Below are 23,361 nucleotides of genomic sequence, written 5' to 3'. Positions count from 1 at the left end.
ATACAATTAATATATATAAAATAATATTATTTTGTCATATTCATAATTCCTGAATTTATCTATAAAAACTTCGTTTTGAATTGCATTCATTATGTTTGTATAAGAAAATTCGTTAACCTAGCCTATTAAGTTGATTTAATATTCTTGATAATTTTTAAAAGAAGTTAAAAGTTAAGAAAAAAAGGAATAAGCTTGTAGTCTCTCTCTCTCTCTCTCTCTCTCTCTCTCTCTCTCTCTCTCTATATATATATATATATATATATATATATATATATATATATATATATATATATATATATATATAATTTATGGCTATTGGCTAATCTTTTTCTAAACTCTTATTACACTGTAGATCGAAATAAAATAATTCTTGATCATATTTAATCGCGTAGAATCACTAGCTATGTTTCCATCCAAAAATGCGAATTTAACTTATGCGCAAAACTGGAACATCGCATAAAACATTTGCTCATAAAGCACCGTTTCCATCCAACAAGACAAAGAGAACAAAATCGCCCCTTCCTGATAAACTTGCAGTAAATTAAAAAAAAAAAAAAAAACTAGGAGAAGTCATGAAAATAATAATTTTCAGATTTCCCCAGCGGTTAATTGACATGTGACAACACGGGCAGTACCGGTATCACCGAGGGAAAGGTTGAGGGATAGTTTTCTCTCGTTTCCACGCTTTTATGCGCTTTTAAAAGCTTGTAAATGTCCGTAAGCATTTTACTTTCACTTTCGATTTAGCGGCAGTTCGGCGTCAATTAATTGAATGGACAACAACAAAACAGTACGACAAACTCACTTAGTCTATTTTAAACATAGAATTATTAATTTATTAACAAAAACAAATAAACATCTGTTAAATAACTTCCACAAAGTTTAATGAAAAATAGGCCTACTGAAAATTGGCAAACACGGTGAAAAATAAATAAATAAGAAACGAATGTTCTTCCAATGAGCTTCCAAAATCACCTTAGATAAACGAAAATAGTCAACAGGCCTTTTTACAATCCAAAATACTTTTAAAACTAAATCTTTCGGCAACGTCTTGCCTTTCTCACCTTACTCCTAATGTGATAAATGAAATCGGACTCATGCAGCGGATGTGACTGTTGAGCAGCCGCGTTCAGTTTTTAATTGTACTGTTTGTTCTCTAACTGAACTAAATTTTATTTCTATAAAATAATCAAAACGACCGCAGGGCCGGTGCCGTGGTGGGCAAGTGACGAAACCGCTGAAGGAAACATTTCAGAATGACCAAAACAACATTTCTGATGCTGTGCAACAACATGGGTCCGCTGGTTAGTCAAGTTATCCCGTTCCAGCGTGCAAAGTCACATGACTTTTTTAATGCTCATGGATGAATTTATTCGGTAAAGTGTTTCCATCGTAGTTTATGCGCATTTTTCCTTATCGGATAAAAATTTTATCCTACTCAGTTGTGCGCATAAGTTTTTTATGCGCATTTTCGCGTTTCCATTCAGAGATTTTTATGCGCATATTCCAAAATGCGCATAAAAATAGGTGGATGGAAACACAGCTACTGACATAATTTAGAGTACTTCAAAAACGAAACTATTTAAATCTGTATAAAGGAAAGACAAAATAAATCACAACAAGAACAATCTGTATTTTTCTTGGAATCAAGAACATTTATTTTGACAAAATTACCTAATTAATGCCAAATGATGTTTGACAGTGAACGCATCTCCACCGCATATCCTATAATCGCTGGTGTCAGTCGCAAATATTAGACAGGAAGCGGGTCGGGTACAATAGTTTCTTTCTTTCTTTTTTTTTTCTTTTTTTTTGCGGTCCGAGTTGCGTTAGTTGAAAACGTCGGTCGGATTAGGGTTGTTTATACATTGACCTGCGCATCACTGATTTACATTAGTTAACAACATTTATTGTGATCTTAAAATTATATTTAAAGGACAATTAAATTTCACTCCTCAGGGGCCCTCCCCCCACTTGGGGCCCTGGTAATTTAGTCCCCCTTTTCACCCAACTACGACGCCCCTGACTACGAAATAGAAATAATGACAGATTTCTTTCACAATATGGCAGAAAAATCTTTGTTTTTGTGACGTCCATCTAGGTCAGGGGTGCCCAACCCAGTTTAGCTTCAACTAGGGCTGGGCGATAAATCGTTTTTTATCGATTAACTCGAATGTGTAGTTTACATCGATTTGTTTGAATGAAAATTGGTTTTCTCTTTAATATCCGCCGATGCTCCTCTCTGGGCTCCAGCAGTTCTGAATGGTCTCAGCCTTCCCCCCGCGCATTTACCATATTAGAAATACACTAATATATATATATTTGTATTCAGAAAGGCACGGAAAACAAATAACGCGAGCCACTAAAAACACTGTACGTGTTTTTGCAACGTAGAGTAATGTATCACAGACATATCGTATGAATCCTTTCATAAACAAAGTGCAGAGAGAGTGTAAATAAGAGATTGATTGTACAGTATAGCGAGTGTCGTTGATTATAATAGAGCTTTGTGATATTGCGATCCAAGATGAGTAACAGCTTTTATTAATTTTAAGGGAGTTTATAAATGAGGTATTGATTTAATACAGCAGTTAAATAAAGAAGAAGTTATTATTAAGTGACTTGCATTTTCTGACTATAACACTATTGCCTGATTTTGCTCTATTTCAACAAGTCACATCTGAGCCGCTGCGCATCTCCACTCAAACACAGCGGTGTTTCGTTTATGAATGAACTTGCGTTTTTTTAAACGAATCTAGTGAAATGATTAAATTTCCCATTCATAAAGACAGTCACTTGCTTTATTCCTCAATGAACTAGCCGTTCGAACGAATCAAATTAATGATATGATTCAGTAAATAAATCAGTAATTAAAAGTGTCTTGCCGTCACCTGCTGGCAGATCGTTTCAGTTATTTAAATCATTTAATATTTCTGTATCCAAAATTTAATATTTTTATATACGATATAACTGCAAGAGAAAAGCATGAATATATATATATATTCATATTTATTTGCCTTACAAACACTTACAAACATTTACTGTGTGCGGTATGATAAGAATGGGGCCTGGTGGAAAGCGATCACTGATTCAGTTGCAATATATATTGCAAAATATATGGTGCCCATATATATTGTGGAAAAGCTGGGGTTTCTTTACATGCTGAAAGTAGTAGGGGGTAAAAAAAAACTATTCTATTAAAAAATCTGAGATTTTATTTTTTGGCCATATCGCCCAGCCCTAGCTCCAACTCTGAACAAACACACCTGAACCAGCTAATTAACCTCTTAAGTAGCACTTGATAATTACAGACAGCTGTGTTGGAGCAGGGCTGGAACAAAAGTCTGCAGGTAGGTAGATCTCCAGGAACAGGGTTGAGCAGCCCTGATCTAGGTGGACCCTTAGATTGTGATGATGTGTTTCCACAGTTATTAACATCATAAATCTAGCTTTTTTATTTTATTTTCATTTTTTAATTATGTACATCTATAAGACTATACTTTTTTATTACTTTGTTTCTTATTTACATTTCACTTTTTTTGGAAAGTCAAAAATGCTATGGTTGGGTTTTATCTTTTGCTTTTGGATCAGATGTGAATGCAAAAAATATAGTTTTTATATGACGACTTACACTTCTGAGAACCCTGGAATTGAGAAAAAAGTCTATGGTTCATTGAAAAAGAACAAAATGTAGGGTGGGACTTAGTTTTGCGCACCGGTTGTTGATTGGATGGAGGCAGATCTGAATATGCAAGCTTGCAATTGATTGTAAGAAAGAGGCAGGGGTGAAACAGATTAAATGACTGGAGAAGCCTGGCATACATCACCAGAGAGAAGTTTTGACATTTTGATTAAAATTATAAGGTCAATTTTTTTTTTTACATTTACATGGATGAATTGTTCACAATATAACATTCTTTAGACAAAATCGTGAATTTTCATTTCATGCCAACTTTAAACTTATTTTAATGAGATTAAATGCTTAAATCTCGTTTCTCAGATTTCTTTCATGAGTAAAAGGTTCGGAAGAGACATAATGTCTCAACCTTCAAGCTGTGCTCAGTTTTTCACAAATACAGTCAAAAGAGATTTCAAACTGACACTTTACATCAGGAACCAACTTGGACATAAGATATTTAAAAATCAGTGAGGCCAATGACTTCTTTTGTGTTCCACAGAAAAAACAAGGTCATACAGAGTTGAAACAACAAAAAAGTGAGTTTACATTTTTGCGTGAACTATCCCTTTAAATTAAACATAATTCTCCTAGAGTTACAAAAGACAACCACCTGAGCAATTCAAGTGTAACCAAACGTTATCAATGTGATGCCAAATGCTCATTTTCCACATAACTTCCAGTTATTCTTAAATGCAGTCCATTTATGGTTCATATTTCAGTGTGTGGAAGGACATGACGTGAAGCATGTGACGTGAAAGGCAGCCCAAGGACTTCTTCCACTCTTAACTTTCATTAGTGGCTCTCCACTTCCTGCACATGGCTCTTGTTCCACTCTCATATCCCCTAAGCAAATAAATCAGAATGATAATCTTTTACAGAGGCATCTGAAATGAGAACTACAGGACGTTCTTGTCAGTAATAGTTCTGATTGTTCTATTGATAGTAAAGAGCCATAATGATGAGACGGAGTGAAACTTGAAACCACACAATGGAATAAATGGTAAGTTTCAGGAATAGATATGGGTATCCGTCAGCATGCCCATTCATCTCAACGCCAGCTGCTGACGTATGCCACCTGCATACTGATAACTTTTGGCACTAGTCATACAGTAAATGCCATGTGACTGAATACTCTAGAGCCTCAGGACAATGACATCATGACAACGCTGACAAGCTGATGCCACCACAAGAACACAGATAGTCTTAAGCCCTTCACTAGCAACTGTGCTGTCATACTGTACAAGTGGCCATTGGTGCCATGCTGGCGTGAAACTTGTTTCAGTTGCGTCAACATTTTTCCATTGATTCATACGCTCTCTGCTACTGACATATGCTGATGCATCAAATGGGTTGTGAACGTCATGTTAAGTTTAACCCTCTTATTGCATTAAAAAACTGTATCCTATCTTATTCCTCAGGGCACTGCAGTGCAACCATTTTATTCGGATCCACGTGCGACTATGAAAAAATATTTAGGAGCACCATGTGCGACTGACCCGATCAGCGTATTTGTGTTTGCGCTCAGGGGAGCTTCAAAGGTTTCTACGTGTTTTTGCAACATTAAGTAATGTGTCACGGACATATCTCACAAATCTTTTATAAACAAAGTGTAGAGGGTATAAATAAGAGATTGATTGTGCAGTGTAGAGAGCTTTGTTGGCTGTAATGGAACTTTGTGAGATTGTGTTGAACTAAAATGAGTGACAGCTTTTATTGATTTTTAGGGGAGTTTGTAAATGAGATATTGATTTAATACTAGTGTTGGGTCGAGTCCACGTAAGTCGAGTCCGAGTCGAGTCCGAGTCTTTAACCAGTCGAGTCCGAGTCAAGTCCGAGTCCAAAATGGGGCGAGTCGGACTCAAGTCCGAGTCCAAATGGGTCGAGTCCGAGTCGAGTCCGACCGAGTCCAACTAAAAACTACTGTTTGTCAGTATCTTAACCTTGTTTTAATTTGTACAACTACAATAAGGCAATGACAATTTAAATGTAACAAAAGGAAACCTCTGTTGCATATTGCCATTTTGATTTTTTTATTTCACACCATCTCATTAGTGTCCTGCTCAGCAAACTTAAAGTCATGTAACAGAAGTTATGACTGACTTGATATTATGACATATTTCAGAGTGAAACAGCTTTTAGAATGTGGGAAGGACAATGTGGGAATTATAAGGGAAGGACAGGACTGTACCTACGAGTAAAAGAATGAATCTGTGATAAAGGGAGGGGTAGGTGAAGAGATGGACAGCTAGTGACATATTTTTCTTAGATGAAAATGAGGCTGTGAGGGTTAATGACATGGAAGTCATGGAATAAAAGAATAAAATTCTGACTTTATTTTCTCAATTTCGAGATTATATCTCACAATTCTGATAAGAAAATACATTCTCCCTTTTCCTCTCAGCTAAAGTCATGAGTTTATTTTTTCCCTCAGAACTGACAAACTTGCTATTGCTGCGTTAAATTGAGTTCTAAAGTCTTAAATACAACATATAAACGACATAAAAAAATTCTGAATTATGAGATAAAATAGGTAAATGTAAAATGTTATAGGTTTAAATAGTATTTTTTTACTGACATAACTGTAACGTCTACTCCAAATTGGTCTATTGACAACGGGCCATTGAATTATTAGAAAATAATGCACACCCAAGTAAGTAAAACATTCTCAAGCTTACTGAAGGAAAATAAACAGTCTAATAATTAATTACAAGCAAAAGCATAAATAAATATAATAATCAAAATACAAATGAAATAGTTTTATAAGTTTTTCAGATTGATCTATATAGTAAAGTAGTGTACTACAAACATTTAATGAAGTAATAAATGTAAAAATAAAACTCTCTACAATCTTCACCGTATATAATAAATATAGATGATTCTTATTAAAATTGCTAAACTGCTTCAATCAAGAGCAGTGAGTGATTTTCTCTTTTTATTTTGTTGTTTGATTATGACGCAGTCTGTGGCAGGTTTACACTGCTGTCGCTTTAAGACCGGACGCACAGATCATATATTTTGACACATCTGTATTTCTAACTCAACACAAAACCGATAGCATTTACATGAATGCTCTCCAAGACGATGCATTTTGACATTACCTTTCGTGTAAGTGTGTAGCAATAGAGAAAGAGTTTAATTCAGCATTGTGCGCTGACTGAGAGGCAGGCTTTCAAGTAGCCTACCGGCAAGACTTTAAAACACATGCCAATAATACTGAATGTCACTTTCGTAATAATGCATCGAGTCAGTAAAATTTCCATCAACTGTCCCTGGACTCGGCTGGACTCGGCAATAATTCCCGAGTCCGAAAAGCTCGAGTCCGAGTCAAGTCCGAGTCAAAATGCATCCGAGTCCGTGACAAGTCCGAGTCCGCTAAAAATTGTACTCGAGACCGGACTCGAGTCCGAGTACAAGTCCGAGTACCCCAACTCTATTTAATACAACAGTTAAATAATCAATAAGTTAATATTAAGTGACTTACATTGTCTGACTATAACACTATTGCCTGATTTTACTCTATTTTGTCGTCAAAAACAAGTCACAAGTGAGTTGCTGCGCATCTCCATTCAAACACAGCGGTGTTTCATTTATGAATGAAAGTGCATTTTTAAACGAATCTAATGATTCAATGATTCAGTTCCCCATTCTTAAAGACACTTGATTTATTCCTGAATGAATCAACCATTTTAACTAATCAAATTAATTCGTTATTCAGTATTTAAATCAGTGACTTACTGCCACCTGCTGGTAGTTTTAGTTTCATTTTTAAAGTATCTTTTCAGTTATTTAAATCATTTAATATTTCTATATTCAGAATTTTATATTTAAAACATTATTTCATGTTTCACATATTATACATCTCATCATGAATTTATGAATTTTATTGCCACCTCTGAGCCTTATTAAACATAAAAATACACCTACACGGTTCTGTTTTCGATTTGCTCTGACTCCGGCCACTGCCAAATTAACCAATAGTATTTTGACACCCTGGGTTGCCAGAGATCGCAGATTCAACCCGACCTAAAAATGCTCAGCATCTATTTTAAAGCTCTATGAGCAGAGGAATTTTAAAACCTGGATATATCAACTTATAAACTTATGGTGCCTCTTAATTGCACTCGTTCTTGTTGTATCTCTTAAATCTGGCAACCCGTGTGAATGTTGAGTCTGAGGGTTTTTTATTTTTCAAAATTTTATTTTAGTATTTTATTGTAAAAAAAAAATATATATATATAAACTACAACTAGAATTTAATTAAATGCCTTTGAACTTATAACTCATGCTTAAAAAACAGTCCAAAGTTATGAAACTACATATTCTTTTTCTAACAATTCAACGTCAAAACAACTTAAATATTACTCTGGATTGTTTTCAAACTAAATGTATTCATTTGCTTGAATAAACTTTAACTTTCCACTTTCAAACTTTCTTTCCTTTATCAAATTTTTATTATTAAATTTAGTTGATTCGTTATGTCAGTTACATCTTTTGTCTATGTTATCTTTGTGTGTACATTTTCAAATTTACCAAGAAAATCCAGTTCTAAAAGTATATGTAAGACACAGGAAAGAGTCTAATTGTATTTATCAGACAAATTCATCTAACAGATGTAAAAATGACAGAAAATTCACCATAATTTCAGATGTAATCCAAAAACTAAAGTTCAAAACTGACCCGAACATGAAAGGTATAAACATTTTGTGTAAATGGATAACAACTTCGTTCGAAATGTTCTTCTAAAAATTATTTTTAAAAATCTGAAGAAATTATTGTGTATTTTGGTAGTCTTAATCCATATTCAAATGTTTTGTTTTTTTAATGATGGGTTGAAAATAACCCAATGCTTTGTCCCAACCTTCTGGGTAATTTTATTTAAGTATGAACTATGAACTATTGCTTAAAAAAATATTATATTTCTTGCTTAAAATGAACCCAAAATATGTTGGAAATTAGCATTTATTAATATGTGGCCCTGGACCACAAAACCAGTCATAAGTGTCACTTTTTTTAAAGCAATAAAAATAAATAAGTTTTCCATTCAATTGGCTTATGAATAAATGTTCACCTTTTGATTATTGCTGATGCCTCTAGTAATTATGTTTCTGATTTTTAATTGCATTTTTGATTTTGGGTTCATTTTAAGCCAGCCATATAGTAATTTTTAAACAATAGCTGAGTTAAATAAAACTATCCAGAAGGATGGGTTAAATTTTTGTGGATCAAAACAACCCAATCGCTGGGTTTGTCCATATTTTGCCCAGCGCTAGGTTGTTTTTAACCAAGCATTTTTTTGTGTGTACCGCTCCCAGGTCAAAACTGACCCGAATGCGATAGCAGTGTTAAAAAGTAAAACTGATCCTGAGACATTTCAGCCTTGACAGACTGTAGAGAACATACAATGGGCCGTGTGTGAAGATTATCAAACCACTTCTCTCTTAGTGCTCCATCACCTGTCCAGGTGTGCCCACCCCAACTGCTAGCAAATAGAGGAATATTTTGTAAAGGCCAGTCCTGAAATCCCCCTTTTAAAGACACACAAGTAAATGTCTCGCTAAATGTCAGGGATCTTTTGTAAAGTCCCATTATCAGCAGACAGCATATCTACGGCTCGTGAGTGGCCCGATGGCACGCGAACCTCCTTCTACAGCCCTGGGCTGAACCTGGATCAGCAGGCTGAAGTGTATAATTTAAGAGCCCAGCAGCTGCCAACACAACACGTCATGCAGCATTTACTGTCACGTCGCACAAATAAACACAGGTGCTGCTCACGTGGGCTACAGGCACATTACCTCCTCAGTCTGCAGGAGGCACGTCTAGCCCATTTGGCACAGAGTTCACAGAAGTGCAATGGGGAGGGGTGTCCAACATGAATTTAGAGGAGAATAGGGTAGTTAAACCCAGGATCAAAGGTTTGGGCTGTTTAAGCTGGCTGAACCTACTGTTTGACCAAACATTTTGTTTGTAGCTTGCTAAAGTGACCATTGAAAATGCCACTTTTATATGTATATATATATAAATATGTGACCCTGGACCAAAAAAACAGTCATAAGGGTCAATTTTCTGAAATTGAGATTTATACATGCTCTGAAAGCTGAATAAATAAACTGTTCATTGATGTATGGATTGTTAGGATAGGACAATTTGGGGCTGAGATACAACTATTTAAAAATCTTGAGGGTGCAAAAAAATCGAAATATTAAGATAAAATCGCCTTTAAAGTTGTCCACAGGCACATGTTCTTAGCAATGCATATTACTAATCAAAAATTAAGTTTTGATATATTTACGGTAGGAAATTTACTAAATATCTTCATTGGACATGATCTTTCCTTAATATCCTAATGATTTTTGGCATAAAAGAAGTCGATAATTTTGACCCATATATATATATACACATACATACAAACAAGCACTACTATTCAAGTCTTTTCTGCTCACCAAGGTACCATTTACTTAATCAAAAATACAGTAAAAACACTGAAATTGTGAAATATTATTGCGATTTAAAACATTTGTTTTCTACTGTAATATATTTTAAATTGTAATTTATTAGTGTGATGCAAAGCTGAATTTTCAGCATCATTACAGTCTTCAGTGTCCTACACTCTGAAAAAAAAAATGCCTTAGAAGAACCTTTTTTGTTTAAATGGTTCCATAAAGAACCTTTAACATCTGAAGAACCTTTCTGTTACACAAAAGGTTCTTTGTGGCGATTATAAAAGGTGAGAAAGAGATGGTTATTTAAAGAAACCTTTAACCAAAAATGGTTATCTATGGCATCGCTGTGAAGAACCTTTTAGAGCACCTTTATTTTTAAGAGTGCATGATCCTTCAGAAATCATTCTAATATGCTGATCTTTTGAAATTAAAACATATAGCTACTTTTTTATTGGGATCCTTCACAAATAGATTGTAATACTTTGTTGTCAGACACCGGTTAGCATTCCATTAAATCCAGAAGATTTTACAGTGCCAAAAAGTCTGCTGATTTCTTCTGGACGTAGATGAGAGCAATCACTCTGCATGGGACGACTGAAACCCACCAGGCCAATGTATAATTGAAACGGACTGAAAAATATATAGAATATGACTCAAGGTGTTATTTTCTGAATACAGGCTTATACTGTCTATGAGAACACGGTGAATTACAGGACAGAATACAGACAGTACCTTGTTGTTGAGCTCCAGACGGGGAGTTAAACAAACACACAGTGATTTGTGATGCAGCTCGATGAAAATTTTAAGTGTACGGGGCAAGAGAGCAGACTCAACAACACAAACCCACAAGCGACACCTATTTTTAAGTCGCGTGTTAAACAGGAAACAGAAGGTAGGATGATTTGAGAGCGCACGCGGCTCTCGCTTGTCCAAATGTCATCATTAAGGTTAATGAGCCTTCCGCCTCCGTCACTGTTTTTAGTGCAGGGCGGAAAATATAAACCCTGGCGGGATTTATAGTATCTAGTTGCCCACGTCAGATCGAGTAAACTTGATTCTTTTTATAGAAAACCCACAATAGACACTGTGATCTCAATCTCTCTGTTCCTACGAATAATTACAGAACAGCATGTTTACAGTGCATGATAACCTTTAATATAACATGCAGCTAGCTTGTCATATATTAGCTTACAAATAAGCAATCATTTTGTGGATTTTCACTGTGACTCTTTAAACTGTAAATATCAATTTGTTATATATTGCTTATTGCTGGAGGAAAATCTGGAGTTAGGCATATTCAAGTTTTCATAAATTGGCTTCTGAGTAAACTTAAATATATGTAGTGAACTTAAAGTGATAGTTCAGCCAAAAATGAAAATTACCCTATGATTTACTCACCCTCAAGTCATCACAGGTGTATATGACTTTCTTCTTTCAGATGAATACAATTGGGGTTATATTTAAAAATGCCCACCCAGTGAATGGGTGTTGAGATTTTGAAGTACAAAAAAGTGCATTCATCCATCATAAAAAGTGCTTCACATGGCTCCAGGGGGATAATAAAGTCTAGAGATTACGGTTTATAAAGTATTAAATATGGATATTTTTCTTACACAAACTTAGCAATTCACTTCAGAAGGCCTTTATTAACCCCTGGAGCTGAGTGGAGTACTTTTTATGATGGATGGATGCACTTTATTGGATTTTAAAATCTCAACACCCATTCACTTCCATTTTAAAGCTTGGAAGAGCCAGGACATTTTTTTAATATAACTCAGATTGTATTCATCTGAAAGAAGAAAGTCATATACATGGCCAGATAGTTTCAAGCAATGTTAACATACCAAAATTTACAGTGTAGTTAATAGATAATCTTTACTTTCTAGCCAAGTTAACGGCCACACATTCGCCTCTTAAGAATAAAGGTTATTTATTGGCATCAATGGTTCAATGAAGAACCTTAAACATCAGTGGAACCTTTCAAATGCAGAAAAGGTTCTTTACAGTGGATAAAGGTTTTTTAGATTTTTAACATGTTCTTCAAAATGGTTCTTCTATGGCATCACTGCAAAAACACCTCTTTGGAGCCTTTATTTTTAAGAGTGTTTGACCATGTCAGTCGTAATGAATATGGGCAATAGGATATGATATCACACTTTAGAACTTCTGTTTTCATGAATAATAAATCATGAATTTTGGTTTAATGTTTATAGTGTCTAAAAAACAGGTTGGCAGATGACTGATACCATGCTGAAATATAAATAATTTAATGACAGTACATTAAATGGTGCTTATTTCACTTAAAAATGAGTTTATGCTATGCTTACATCCTACGTCATCCACTGGAACACCACTCTCTCATATACACACATATGACAGTTAGCGGAAGCTAGAAATTACAGTTTATAGAGTTTTAAATATGGATATTTTTACACAAACACATTGATATGCTTCACAATGCCTGTATTACCCTTTGAGATCCATATGAAGCACTTTTTATGATGGATGGATGCACTTATTTTCCTTCAAAATCTCAACACCCATTCACTACCATTATAAAGCTTGGAAGAGCCAGGACAGTTTCTAATATAACTCTGATCATCTGAAAGAAGAAAGTCATGTACACCTAGGATGGCTTGAGGGTGAGTAAATCATGGGGTAATTTTCATTTTTGGCTGAACTATCCCAAAAAAACTATCCCATTTTTGGCTGAACTATATGTAGTTAATAGATAGTTAATCTTTACTTTCTAGCCAAGTTAGTGGTCACACATTCACTCTTCAAAGGTTCTTTATTGGCATCAATGGTTCAATGAAGAACCTTGAACTTTCATGGAACCTTTCAAATGCAGAAAAGGTTTTTTATAGTTGAAAAAGCTTCTTTAGATTTTTAACATCATCTTCAAAATGGTTCACTGAAAGGTTTTTTGGGGAACCAAAAATGGTTCTTATATGGGATCACCGCAAAAACACCTCTTTGGAGCCTTTATTTTTAAGAGCGTTTGGCATTGTCAAATGAATATGAATATGGGCAACAGGATATGATATCACACTCTAGAACTTCTATTTTCATGAATAATAAATTATGAATTTTGGGTTAATGTTCATAGTGTCTAAAAGAGGGTGGCAGGTGACTGATAAATTGCTGAAATTTAAATAATTTAATGACAGTACATTAAATGGTACGTATTTCACTCAAAAAAATAGCCTATGCTACGCCACTCTCTTGTGAACATGCATACGACCAGTTAGCGGATGCTAGAAATTATAAAGTTTTAAATAGATATTTTTCTTCCAAAAACGCATCGATTCACTTCAGAAAGCTTTATTATTAACCCAAGTGTGGAGCACTTTTTATGATAGATGGATGCACTTTTTTGTGCTCAACACCCATTTACTGCCATTATAAAGCTTGTAAGAGCCAGGACATTTTTTAATATAACTCTGATTGTATTCGTCTGAAAGAAGAAAGTAATATACATCTAGGTTAGCTTGAGGGTGAGTAATTTGCATTTTTGGGTTTTATAAATGATAAATTATGAATTTTGGGTTAATATTGTCTTCTTGTGTGATTTCTAAAGAGCAGAGTGGCAGATGACGGTACAATGCTGAAATATAAAGAATTTAATGTTAGCACATTAAATGATACTTATTTTACAAAAAAGTAGTACTCTAATATTTAATCTTTTTTTCATTTTTGAAAATGTTTTTAAGTATTAAGAATAATCCACAGAGTTGGGGAACTAAGATGTCTTTTGATTAGCCAAGTAGACAAAGTTAAAATTAAATTCTAAAATGCCCAAATAGTAATCATCCTGATGCTACATTGGATTAGGAATAATAATAAATTACAACTGATAATAGATTTAAAATGTTCCTACAACATCTTCTCTACTTTTTACACTATCTGCTCCACTTCATTTATTTTTTATTTATTTATTTTGCATTGTGCCACTAAAACTTAAGATCTGCACCTTTTCAGCACTGCGCTTTTGTATTTCCACAGCGTGAAGGTGCGGTTGTGCAAATTTATGAATGAACTGCTCGTTTTATAATCCTCCAGGTCTACTGACATTTGTTATGACATCCGCCTCGAACATTACAATGCTCATGATAACTTTTGTTAAGCATACAATAAGTAAATCAAACACAGATTTTTAAAGGGGTCATCGGATGCCCTTTTTCCACAAGTTCAAATGATTCTTTAGGGTCTTATACATATTATATATTTATATATATAATATAATTTGGTTAAAAATTCTCAATAGTAATGTAAAAAAACTGCCTTTTACCTTGTCAAAATTTAATTAAATGCCACCGAGCTCTGCTCGCGCCGCCCCTCTCTGGGATTATGAGACGTAATGTTTACGTAATGCCGCGTTTAGCTGCATTTAGTGGTGAAACTTGCCAACAAGCAGATTATTAAGAAAGGCCATTCACAAAGATGCATAAAAAAACCTTTATACTCACTTCTGCTGTGGGTGAAGCTGTATCAGGAACGATTCGCACGAACATAGACCATATGTCGATCGGGATCGGCGCTTTCCTTTTAAAAACGAAAGTAACGTTTTCCTCTGCATCTTCAGTAAATGACGACTGCTGTGTTCATTATTACAGTACATCCAACGACAGAACACCTCAATCGCTCAATCGGAGACATTTGCTGCGTCCCAATTCGCCTACTTATACTATGCATTAAAAGTATGTACTCTTTTTGTGAAGAAAAAGTACATACTTTTGAGTATGTAGCAGAATAGCAGGCAAGCTTTGGGACGTACTACTTCGTCATAACTGCTTCTTTAACGGACGCTCTGTTGCTTAGTTACCTGAATCCTGTCACTGTTTAAACTGCCCTGTCAATCATCACAGTTAATATTTATATGTATTTGTTTAATTTAATTTCCTACCGTATTAGAGAGAAATTTCTTTCACGAGTCTTTCATGCCGAGAACTCTGCTCTTGTGTTTGCATAATTATGCATTTAAACGTTAATGACCAACCCTATCATTATAAAAGTTCATAATGTTGCTGCACATGAAATATAACACGGATAACATTAAAAAAATATTTTTTATCAGGTTACACATTGATTATTTATCACTCAAACCCCTTTCTCTACCTGTCCATTGGTCACGCATATCCGCCATATTTGTAGTTTTTTAACACTTTTTATTCGTGTTTGTAGTTCTAATCGAATCCTCGTTCGCCGCGCAATGTGTTGTGGGCAATATTAGCCGTTGGAGTGTGCACTGATCCGCACTTCGAATTCTGAAGTTAAGTAGTAGACCATCCGGGAATCTTTGGAATACTTTTTCAAACATACTACGATTTGGGACATACTTATTCTGTTTTCGAATACTATTTAGGACGGATAGTATGCGAATTGGGACGCAGCAATTCTTGTCTGCACCTGAGCCACACAATGGCGATCAGAGTCGGACTGTTTCAGCTCGGTGAGGGCGGGTCTAAGGTAAGGCGCTCATGTCAATCAACTGTGTGCCATCACACCGACAAGAAGCTGAGAATGACCTGATTTTAAAAAGGGATATTACTTTTAAAAGATTAAAAAAATACTACTGGGTGGATTTTTATCATTTATCACAAACTGCCAACACACATTAATGTTTAAACAACATGTAAAAGTGAGTTTTGCATCCGATGACCCCTTTAACGATTCTCTGCCACATAAGGTCTACTGGTCAATTATCTTCTGCAAGTTAGAAATGTGAACTTTTGTATGCAGCAAAACACATTATGCTTGCATTCCTGTTTTACTCACGTGTTTGAATGGAGGTGAATGAAACACTTAATCTACTGTAACAGCTCAATGTTTAGAGGACATGACATTTCATATACACCTTTGACATGGAACAGACACAGGACTTTTACGGTCACTTATAAGCATCTCTGGTCACTTCTGCACTGAGAAATGTCAAATGCTAAATGATATTTAGGAAATGGGATCCACTGGTCGAGTGAGTGAAACAGGATCTCTTTAAAATGTCAACTGTCAATGGTAATAAAGTTTAACCGACAGCATCAATCAAACATAAAACATGCCTAGCATGAAGATGCTGCACTGAAACTAAATTTTTTTTCATCTATTTTATCATTTGTCAACAGAAAACCATGTGTGATGTCTGATTGCTTAAGTCCAAGTTATTTCAATAGCTAGCAGGGTTTCTTTTATTTGCAGTATTTCTATTGTTTGATAAGACAGGCACTTGTCAGAGTGACTCAGGCATGTTAAGCTGCTCTGAAGCGTTCTGGTCTATTTCAGAGCTGTGAATGGAAATAAATGTGTAAATAGAGGGACCCTTTCCTGATGTTCAGGTCAGCGAAGGTGTACTACTTTGATATGTGTCAGTAGTTTCCACTTTCAAAAGGTCAGGACTCGCGAGGCATGTTAAACTTTTCTTCCTTAAAGATGAAATACAGCTTTTGAATTATTGATGAATACCCTGTGGACACAGTGCTTTGAATTATGCACAGCCACATTAAGTCTTTGTTCTAACACACTAACTAGGACTATAATAATGTTGCGGTCTGCAGTAGTAGAACAGAGATGTGAATGAATGAGGGGAAGTTCTGGATGAACGTACCAAGCTAATGTTGCGTCCTGCACAAAACCACAAGTTCTCGCTCAGTTATGTTTGTCACCTTTCAGTTCGAAAGAGTTCATTATTGAAAGGTCATATTCTCAGTGGGCATTCAAAAAAAGCAGCATGTTTCTTGAGTTCCTCCTCAAAAGTGGAAAGCCTGAAACTGAATGGCATGCCAGGTTATGGCTTCTTAAAATAGATACTTACTACATTGTGAAATCAACTTATTAGTTGCATGTTTAATTGTAATTATCAACAATAAAGGGGAAGGGTGTCTTTTTTTTCATTAAATAGAAAAAAGAAAGGTTAAATACCCATATGCCCAGATGTTTTATAGTGGCCTCTAGCCACATAAAGGCCATACCACTGAAGTCAAATGTTTACACCTTGCAGAATCTGCAAAATGTTAATTATTTTACCAAAATAAGAGGGATCATACAAAACGCATGTAATTTTTTAGCACTGACCTGAATAAGATATTTCACATAAAAGACGTTTACATATACCGGTAGTCTACAAGAGAAAATAATAGTTGAATTTATCAAAATTACCCTGTTCAAAGGTTTACATACACTTGATTCTTAATACTTGTTGTTACCTGAATGATCCACAGCTGTGTTTTTTGTTGTTGTTGTTGTTCAGTGATAGTTGTTCATGAGTCCCTCGTTTGTCCTGAACAGTTAAACTGCCTGCTGTTCTTCAGAAAAATCTTTCAGGTCCCACAAATTCTTTTCAGCATTTCTGTGTATTTGAACCCTTTCCAACAATGACTGTATGATTTTGAGATCCATCTTTTCACACTGAGGACAACTGAGAGACTCGTATGCAACTATTACAGAAGGTTCAAACGCTTACTGATGCTTCAGAAGGAAAAATGATGCATTAAGAGCCTTTATTTTGTTCACAAGTTTACACCCCTGGCTCTTAATGCATAATTGTTTCCTCTCAATGAGCATTTGAACCTTCTGTAATAGTTGCATATGAGTCCCTCAGTTGTCCTCAGTGTGAAAAGATGGATCTCAAAATCATACAGTCATTGCTGGAGAGGGTTCAAATAAACAAAAAATGCTGAAAAACCAAAGAATTTGTGGGACCTGAAGGATTTTTCTGAAGAACAGCAGGCAGTTTAACTGTTACAGACAAACAAGGGACTCATGAACAACTATCACTGAACAAAAAAACACAGCTGTGGATCATTCAGGTAGCAACACAATATTAATAATCAAGTGTATGTAAACTTTTGAACTGGGTCATTTTTATAAAATGTAAAATGTATTTTATGTGAAATATCTCATTCAGGTCAGTAATAAATAAAAGAAAAACATGCATTTTGCATGAACCTTTTTTATTTTGATAAAACAAATAACATTTTGCAGATTCTGCTAGGTGTATGTACATTTTTGATCTCAACTGTATGTGCTGCGTTTAACCTATTGGGACCAGACATCCCAGAAAATATCCTTGCTTATGTCTTACGTAGCTAGAAAAGACCAACTTCAATTTGCTGCAGTATCTTTAAGTCATGTTATCATTCTCCTCCTCTGCTAATAACAATTTTGAGTTGTGTGAATTGTACACAAGACAAATTTAGAAAATAGATCAATTGCATGCCAACTAGGGATGGCGAAAACTAAAAAATTTCTTGACCGACCACCGAGCCTCATTAGCCGGTTGAAACCGGTTAACCGATTAGTTTAAAATATGGTACGCTATTTGAAATAACAGCCATTTCGAGCCGCGCCTGCAATTTCGCAACTCTGTAGCATCTCTCTGCCGCTCTGCCTCCCTCACACACACACACACACACACACACACACACACACACACACACACACACACACACTGCCACTCACGTCACTTTTTAAAAATCCCCTAGGATATTATTTTTGTTGAAATTAAACAAACGAGTAAATTACTATTTAAAAAATTGGTTGTTAGTAGTACTGGACCAGAATATTCAAATCGAATATTCGTTCGGTGGGTTGGCATTCGATTTTAAATTTTGAGATTCAATATTCCTTGTTTTTTTTCATACACCTTGCATCCCCCGCAAAACGGTTCTCATTTGCGCTTAAATATGAATGAAGAAGATCAGACTGCTGCGCCACTAACACAGAAACAGCAAAAAAAAAAAAAAAAAAAAAAAAAAGAGAGAGAGAGAAAGAGAAATTGAGTAATATTTGAGAGACACTATAAAGTACAGTCGGGCCCACTTAAATGGTTTAAGCAAAACTAGGGCTAAAGCTGACCGCAAAGCCCCAGCAAAAATAATTACCATGAATGTGTCGGGGAAAAAGTAGGGAGATATTTGAGTTATTTATTAAAAAACTAGTATTTGACACAAAGATGAAGTTGACGACCCTGATGCCATTTGCTCATTGACGCGGCTTTAATACCTAAATGCATATGCATTAGGCCTATAGCTATTGGAAGAGTTTTGTTTTCGATTTGAATTATTTAAATTATTTTTTTTACAGTTTCGGATGATATATTAGTCTTACCTTTATGAGCAAAAATGAAGTTTCACATAGCGCTGGCTGGCGCTTCCATGTTCTGCAAAGCGTGCTTATATCTATGGGTTTTAATTGAAATCGTGATGACTTGGTCGTTACTTTAAAAAACAAAAACTTAAATTTAACAAATAAAAAGTGTTCCAAATATATGTCTAAATTAACTTTATAACCTAAATAAACGAAAGTAAATGTAATCACTTTGCTATTAAAAACAGCAGCTGTGCAATGGGGAAGAGAAAGAGAAAACAGACCGGTTCCAGTCGGACTTGGGCCAGTAATTCTGATGAGCTGTCGGAGAAGGTCCGGGCGAGGTTTTAGTAATGTTTGCAACGAATGTTTCTTAAATAGCCGATTTAACATTCTTATTTAGGCTAGATTCATATTTAAATGTATTATTTATTTGATTTATTTTAGCGTTTTGTAGGCTGATTGTTCACTGACGGAAGTGCTCAAATAAACACGCACGTTTGTTAATAATGTTTGGGCCTCATTTATTTTGGGTTTCAACATAATATACATAGGCTGTGTATTTTATATAGGCTTATATACACAAACATTATATATAATGTATATATATATTTATTTATAAATAATTTAGATATGAATAATTTATTTATATATAAACACCGCGCCATTTTTTTCGTTCTTCTTTTATTTAAATAGCCTACCCTTCACGGTGCCAGTAATTACTGTGCTAATTTCTGATTTGGGAGTGATTTGTTTGTTAAAATTTTTTAGGCTACCTTATTAAAAGTGTGTTTTGTATCACTAGCGCGGTGTCCGTTCATGAAGCGTATAAGCTCTGCCTGCGTGAGGCGCGTCGCATCCAGCAATGTTCTATTACAATTTATTAATTCTGAACGTGTGGTGTGTCCATATTGCACCAAAATGCAACACTGCACTCCCTCGGGTCCACAGCAAAAATCGTTTGGATGAACTGTTCTCGACATAATAAAAATGCAAACAGAAAGACATACAGAGATTCCTGCCTTTATTAGAGAGAAGAATATGTTCAGCCCCACCCACCGAAGCTTCGAAGCTCAAAAAATGGTATTCGGACCAGCCCTAGTTGTTAGACCGTTGTGTTCTTTTGTGTTGACATGCAGATGTTTGGATAGGCCTATTGGCCCATGTGCGCCGTTGCGCGCAAAGTTTGTATATTTTAAACACTTCCGAGGATAGTGGGGGTCACGAGTCACTGGCACGGTTATTTTGGGGGTCGTGAGCTGAAAAGTTTGGGAATCCCTGGCCTAATAGACTGCAACATGATAAAACCAATGGATAAAACAGGCACCTTCAGAATGCGTAAAAGACGCACCGGCACTTTTTTTTTTTTTTAACCGACTACCGACAACTTTGACCGGTTAACGTTGATACGGTCAACCACCGGTCAAACGGTCATCGGTTAACATCCCTAATGCCAACTTTATAAGGCTTCCTGCTTGTTTTTACAAGTCTTCATTTTAAATATTACTAAAAAGGCTAATTATAAATAAATAACAAACAAAAAAAATCATATAAACCTTTTATCTTCTATTTTGTTGCATACCCAGCCATGCTGTGTTGAAGTTGGCTGGCATGATTGCAAAAGTCAAATTTTAGGAAATATTGTGTAAGACTTGATTTTTTTACCCAATAACTTAATCTTTGCATCTTCTTGGGTTATGTTACTGTCTGTTTCACCAGAAATACTCTTAAGAACACTTAAAATGAAAGCCAACCCTTCACACGCTGCAAAAAAATGCAATGCTTTTCTTACTCAGATTTTTTGTCTTGTTTCCAGCTAAAATATCTAAAAATTCTTAAATCAAGAAGGATTTTCTAGATGAGTAAAAGTTAAGTTAAAATTAAAGTTACAATTAAGTGTGTTTTTGCTTGAAACGAGCTAAATAATATGCCAATGGGGTAAGAATTTAAATTTAAAATAAGATTTTGTTGCTTACCCCATTGGCAGATTATTTTGCTTGCTCTACGCAAAAGCTCACTTAATTTTGACTTTTTTTTTTTTTTTTTTTTGAAAACAAGAAAATAATTTTACTTGTCTTGAAAATCCTCCTTGATTTAAGAATTTGTAGATATTTTGGTTAGAAAGTAAGAAAAGCTAATTTTGCTGTGCAGAACTGCTAAATTTCTGTGCTTAACTAGTTTTCATTTCAAATTCTGGTAGTGCTAATCTAGTACCTGTATTCCAGGTACACCTGAGCAGAAAACTAATGAAGTTCAGTTTGAACAATATCACACGCGTCTCATCACGAGCCGAGCCATTGCACTCAGGACAGGAATAGCCCGGAGTAAATTAAACACTTGGTTTGGTGAGTAAATATCAGCGCTCATATAACTGGTTGCTGTATAAGACTAAACATCCTCCTGTTTGCATGAATCAACAGCAGTTCCTGAAAGTTGTGCACAGGAGAACCACACCTTCAGCTCTGCAGACAGCAGCTGTCATTGACGGCTTCACGTACCAGCCTCACCGCGGAGGCGTGAGAGGGGTGTGACAAATTGCCGCCGCTTATTGGCTAGCGCATTTTAACGGACAGCGCTGTTGGCCAATCGGAGGACGCGCAACGCGCTTTAAACGCATGACGTAGGAGCAAAGGCGGAGTGAGCGACTCTGCGTATTCGGACGTGAGGTATATATTGAGTTAATTACATACCCAGCCGCCGTTCTCCTGGATCCAGCCGTGCAGCGGCCCGTTTAGGTACTCGGTCATCCATCCCGCTATGTTATCCACCTGCGCTGTCATCTCCTTATTAACGCATTCAACACAAACGGTCCCTCCGAACTCGAAAAAAGCGATGATTCTGCCCCAGTTCACGCCGTCCCTGAACAGCTCGTCTATGACTGCGGTGAAGCGCTGGTGCGCCGTGATGGACGTGAGATGCAGCTGTTTGGACATCTCCGCAAAGTCCGACTGATATAAGCGCTCCAGCTCGTCCCCGGCCTCCCGTAGCACCTTATGGAGAGCGCTGTACGGGTCGTGACGGGAGCTGGGAGAGACGCCGCTGTCCTCCTGCCTCCCCATCATCAGTCCATTAGAGACACTGTCATCGTGTCCGTTCACTTCCCAAACGTATCCCTTCTTCCAGAGCTTATGGTGGATGTACTTAACCACGATACTGCGGTTATCATACACATTCTCCTGTGCCATAGCTTCCTCGATATATCGCTAAATAACCTCAGAATCAATGCAATCTTATGAATCCAGGCGCATCTTCATCATATCAATGCAAAACAGCAACTATTCTATGAACCTTTAGATAAGTGCAAACCGTTCAAACGCTGAACTTACTGCATGTTGCCTCACTTGCAAGTTGCAGCACTCGCATGAATCCTCGGTGTGGAAAAACGCCCACTTTCTGTTCCCAGCAGAAAATTCCAGGCATGTAAGAGAGGGTTTAAGCATCTTCCTCCATCTCAGAATAAACAAACACGCCGTGTAAGCACGGGCGAGAAAGTCTCTGGTGTTTTGAGTGGGAACCGCGCACGGTAAGTCATCGTTTATCCGTGTAGAAGAGTCCAGAGCTGCGGGAGACGGAAGAGGCTGGTCGCCGAATGTTCACACGCACTTGTGAGTTTCTTCTTTGGCGGAGCGGCTAGTGTGAGGAAAGACTTTGACGCTGGCGTCCGCTGTCGAATTTAGCCTTTGCGCGAAGGGTGAATGTTTGACAGTTGTGTTTGTGTATAAGTTGAGTGTTTCGAGGCGTCTGCTCTGCGCAGTCGCTCCATATGCAGTCAGACTGCAGCCTGCCCCCTTCATAGCATAGAGGTGTTTCCTGTGCTACGTCACTCATTCACACTCGCGTGTGTGCTCCTCCTGCACAGTGAATAGCTAATAACTTGCGCATTTATTCTACTGAGACCGAGTAATTACATCGTTATCGGCTTTTGTGCATAAGCATAGTTCTTTTTTTTTTTTTTTAAAGGAACACTCCACTTTTTTTTGGAAATAGGCTCATTCTCCAACTCCCCCCGAGTTAATAAATTGAGCTTTACTGTTTTGAAATCCATTTAGCCGTTTTCCTATTTTGGCAATATCACTTTTAGCATAGCTTAGCATAGATCATTGACTCCTATGAGACCAATAGCATCACGTTCAAAAATGGCATTGCGTTTAGGGCAGTTTG

General features: G+C 36.2%; 1 protein-coding gene across 1 annotated transcript in view; it reads right to left on the bottom strand.

Annotated features, from left to right (window-relative positions):
• Positions 1–22,844, bottom strand: part of bcl2b (BCL2 apoptosis regulator b) — an 80,372-nt gene extending 57,528 nt beyond the window's left edge. Inside the window, exon 1 of the mRNA XM_073849686.1 lies at positions 21,891–22,844. Coding sequence (XP_073705787.1) covers positions 21,891–22,385 — 495 coding nt within the window. The 5' untranslated portion in view covers positions 22,386–22,844. The remainder of the gene's footprint in view (positions 1–21,890) is intronic.
• Between the last annotated feature and the right edge of the window lie 517 nt (positions 22,845–23,361).

Source organism: Garra rufa, chromosome 10 (assembly GCF_049309525.1).
Source record: "Garra rufa chromosome 10, GarRuf1.0, whole genome shotgun sequence".
Lineage (NCBI taxonomy): Eukaryota > Metazoa > Chordata > Actinopteri > Cypriniformes > Cyprinidae > Garra > Garra rufa.
Note: the sequence above shows the minus strand (reverse complement) of the source record. Positions and strands in the feature narration are given on the sequence as shown.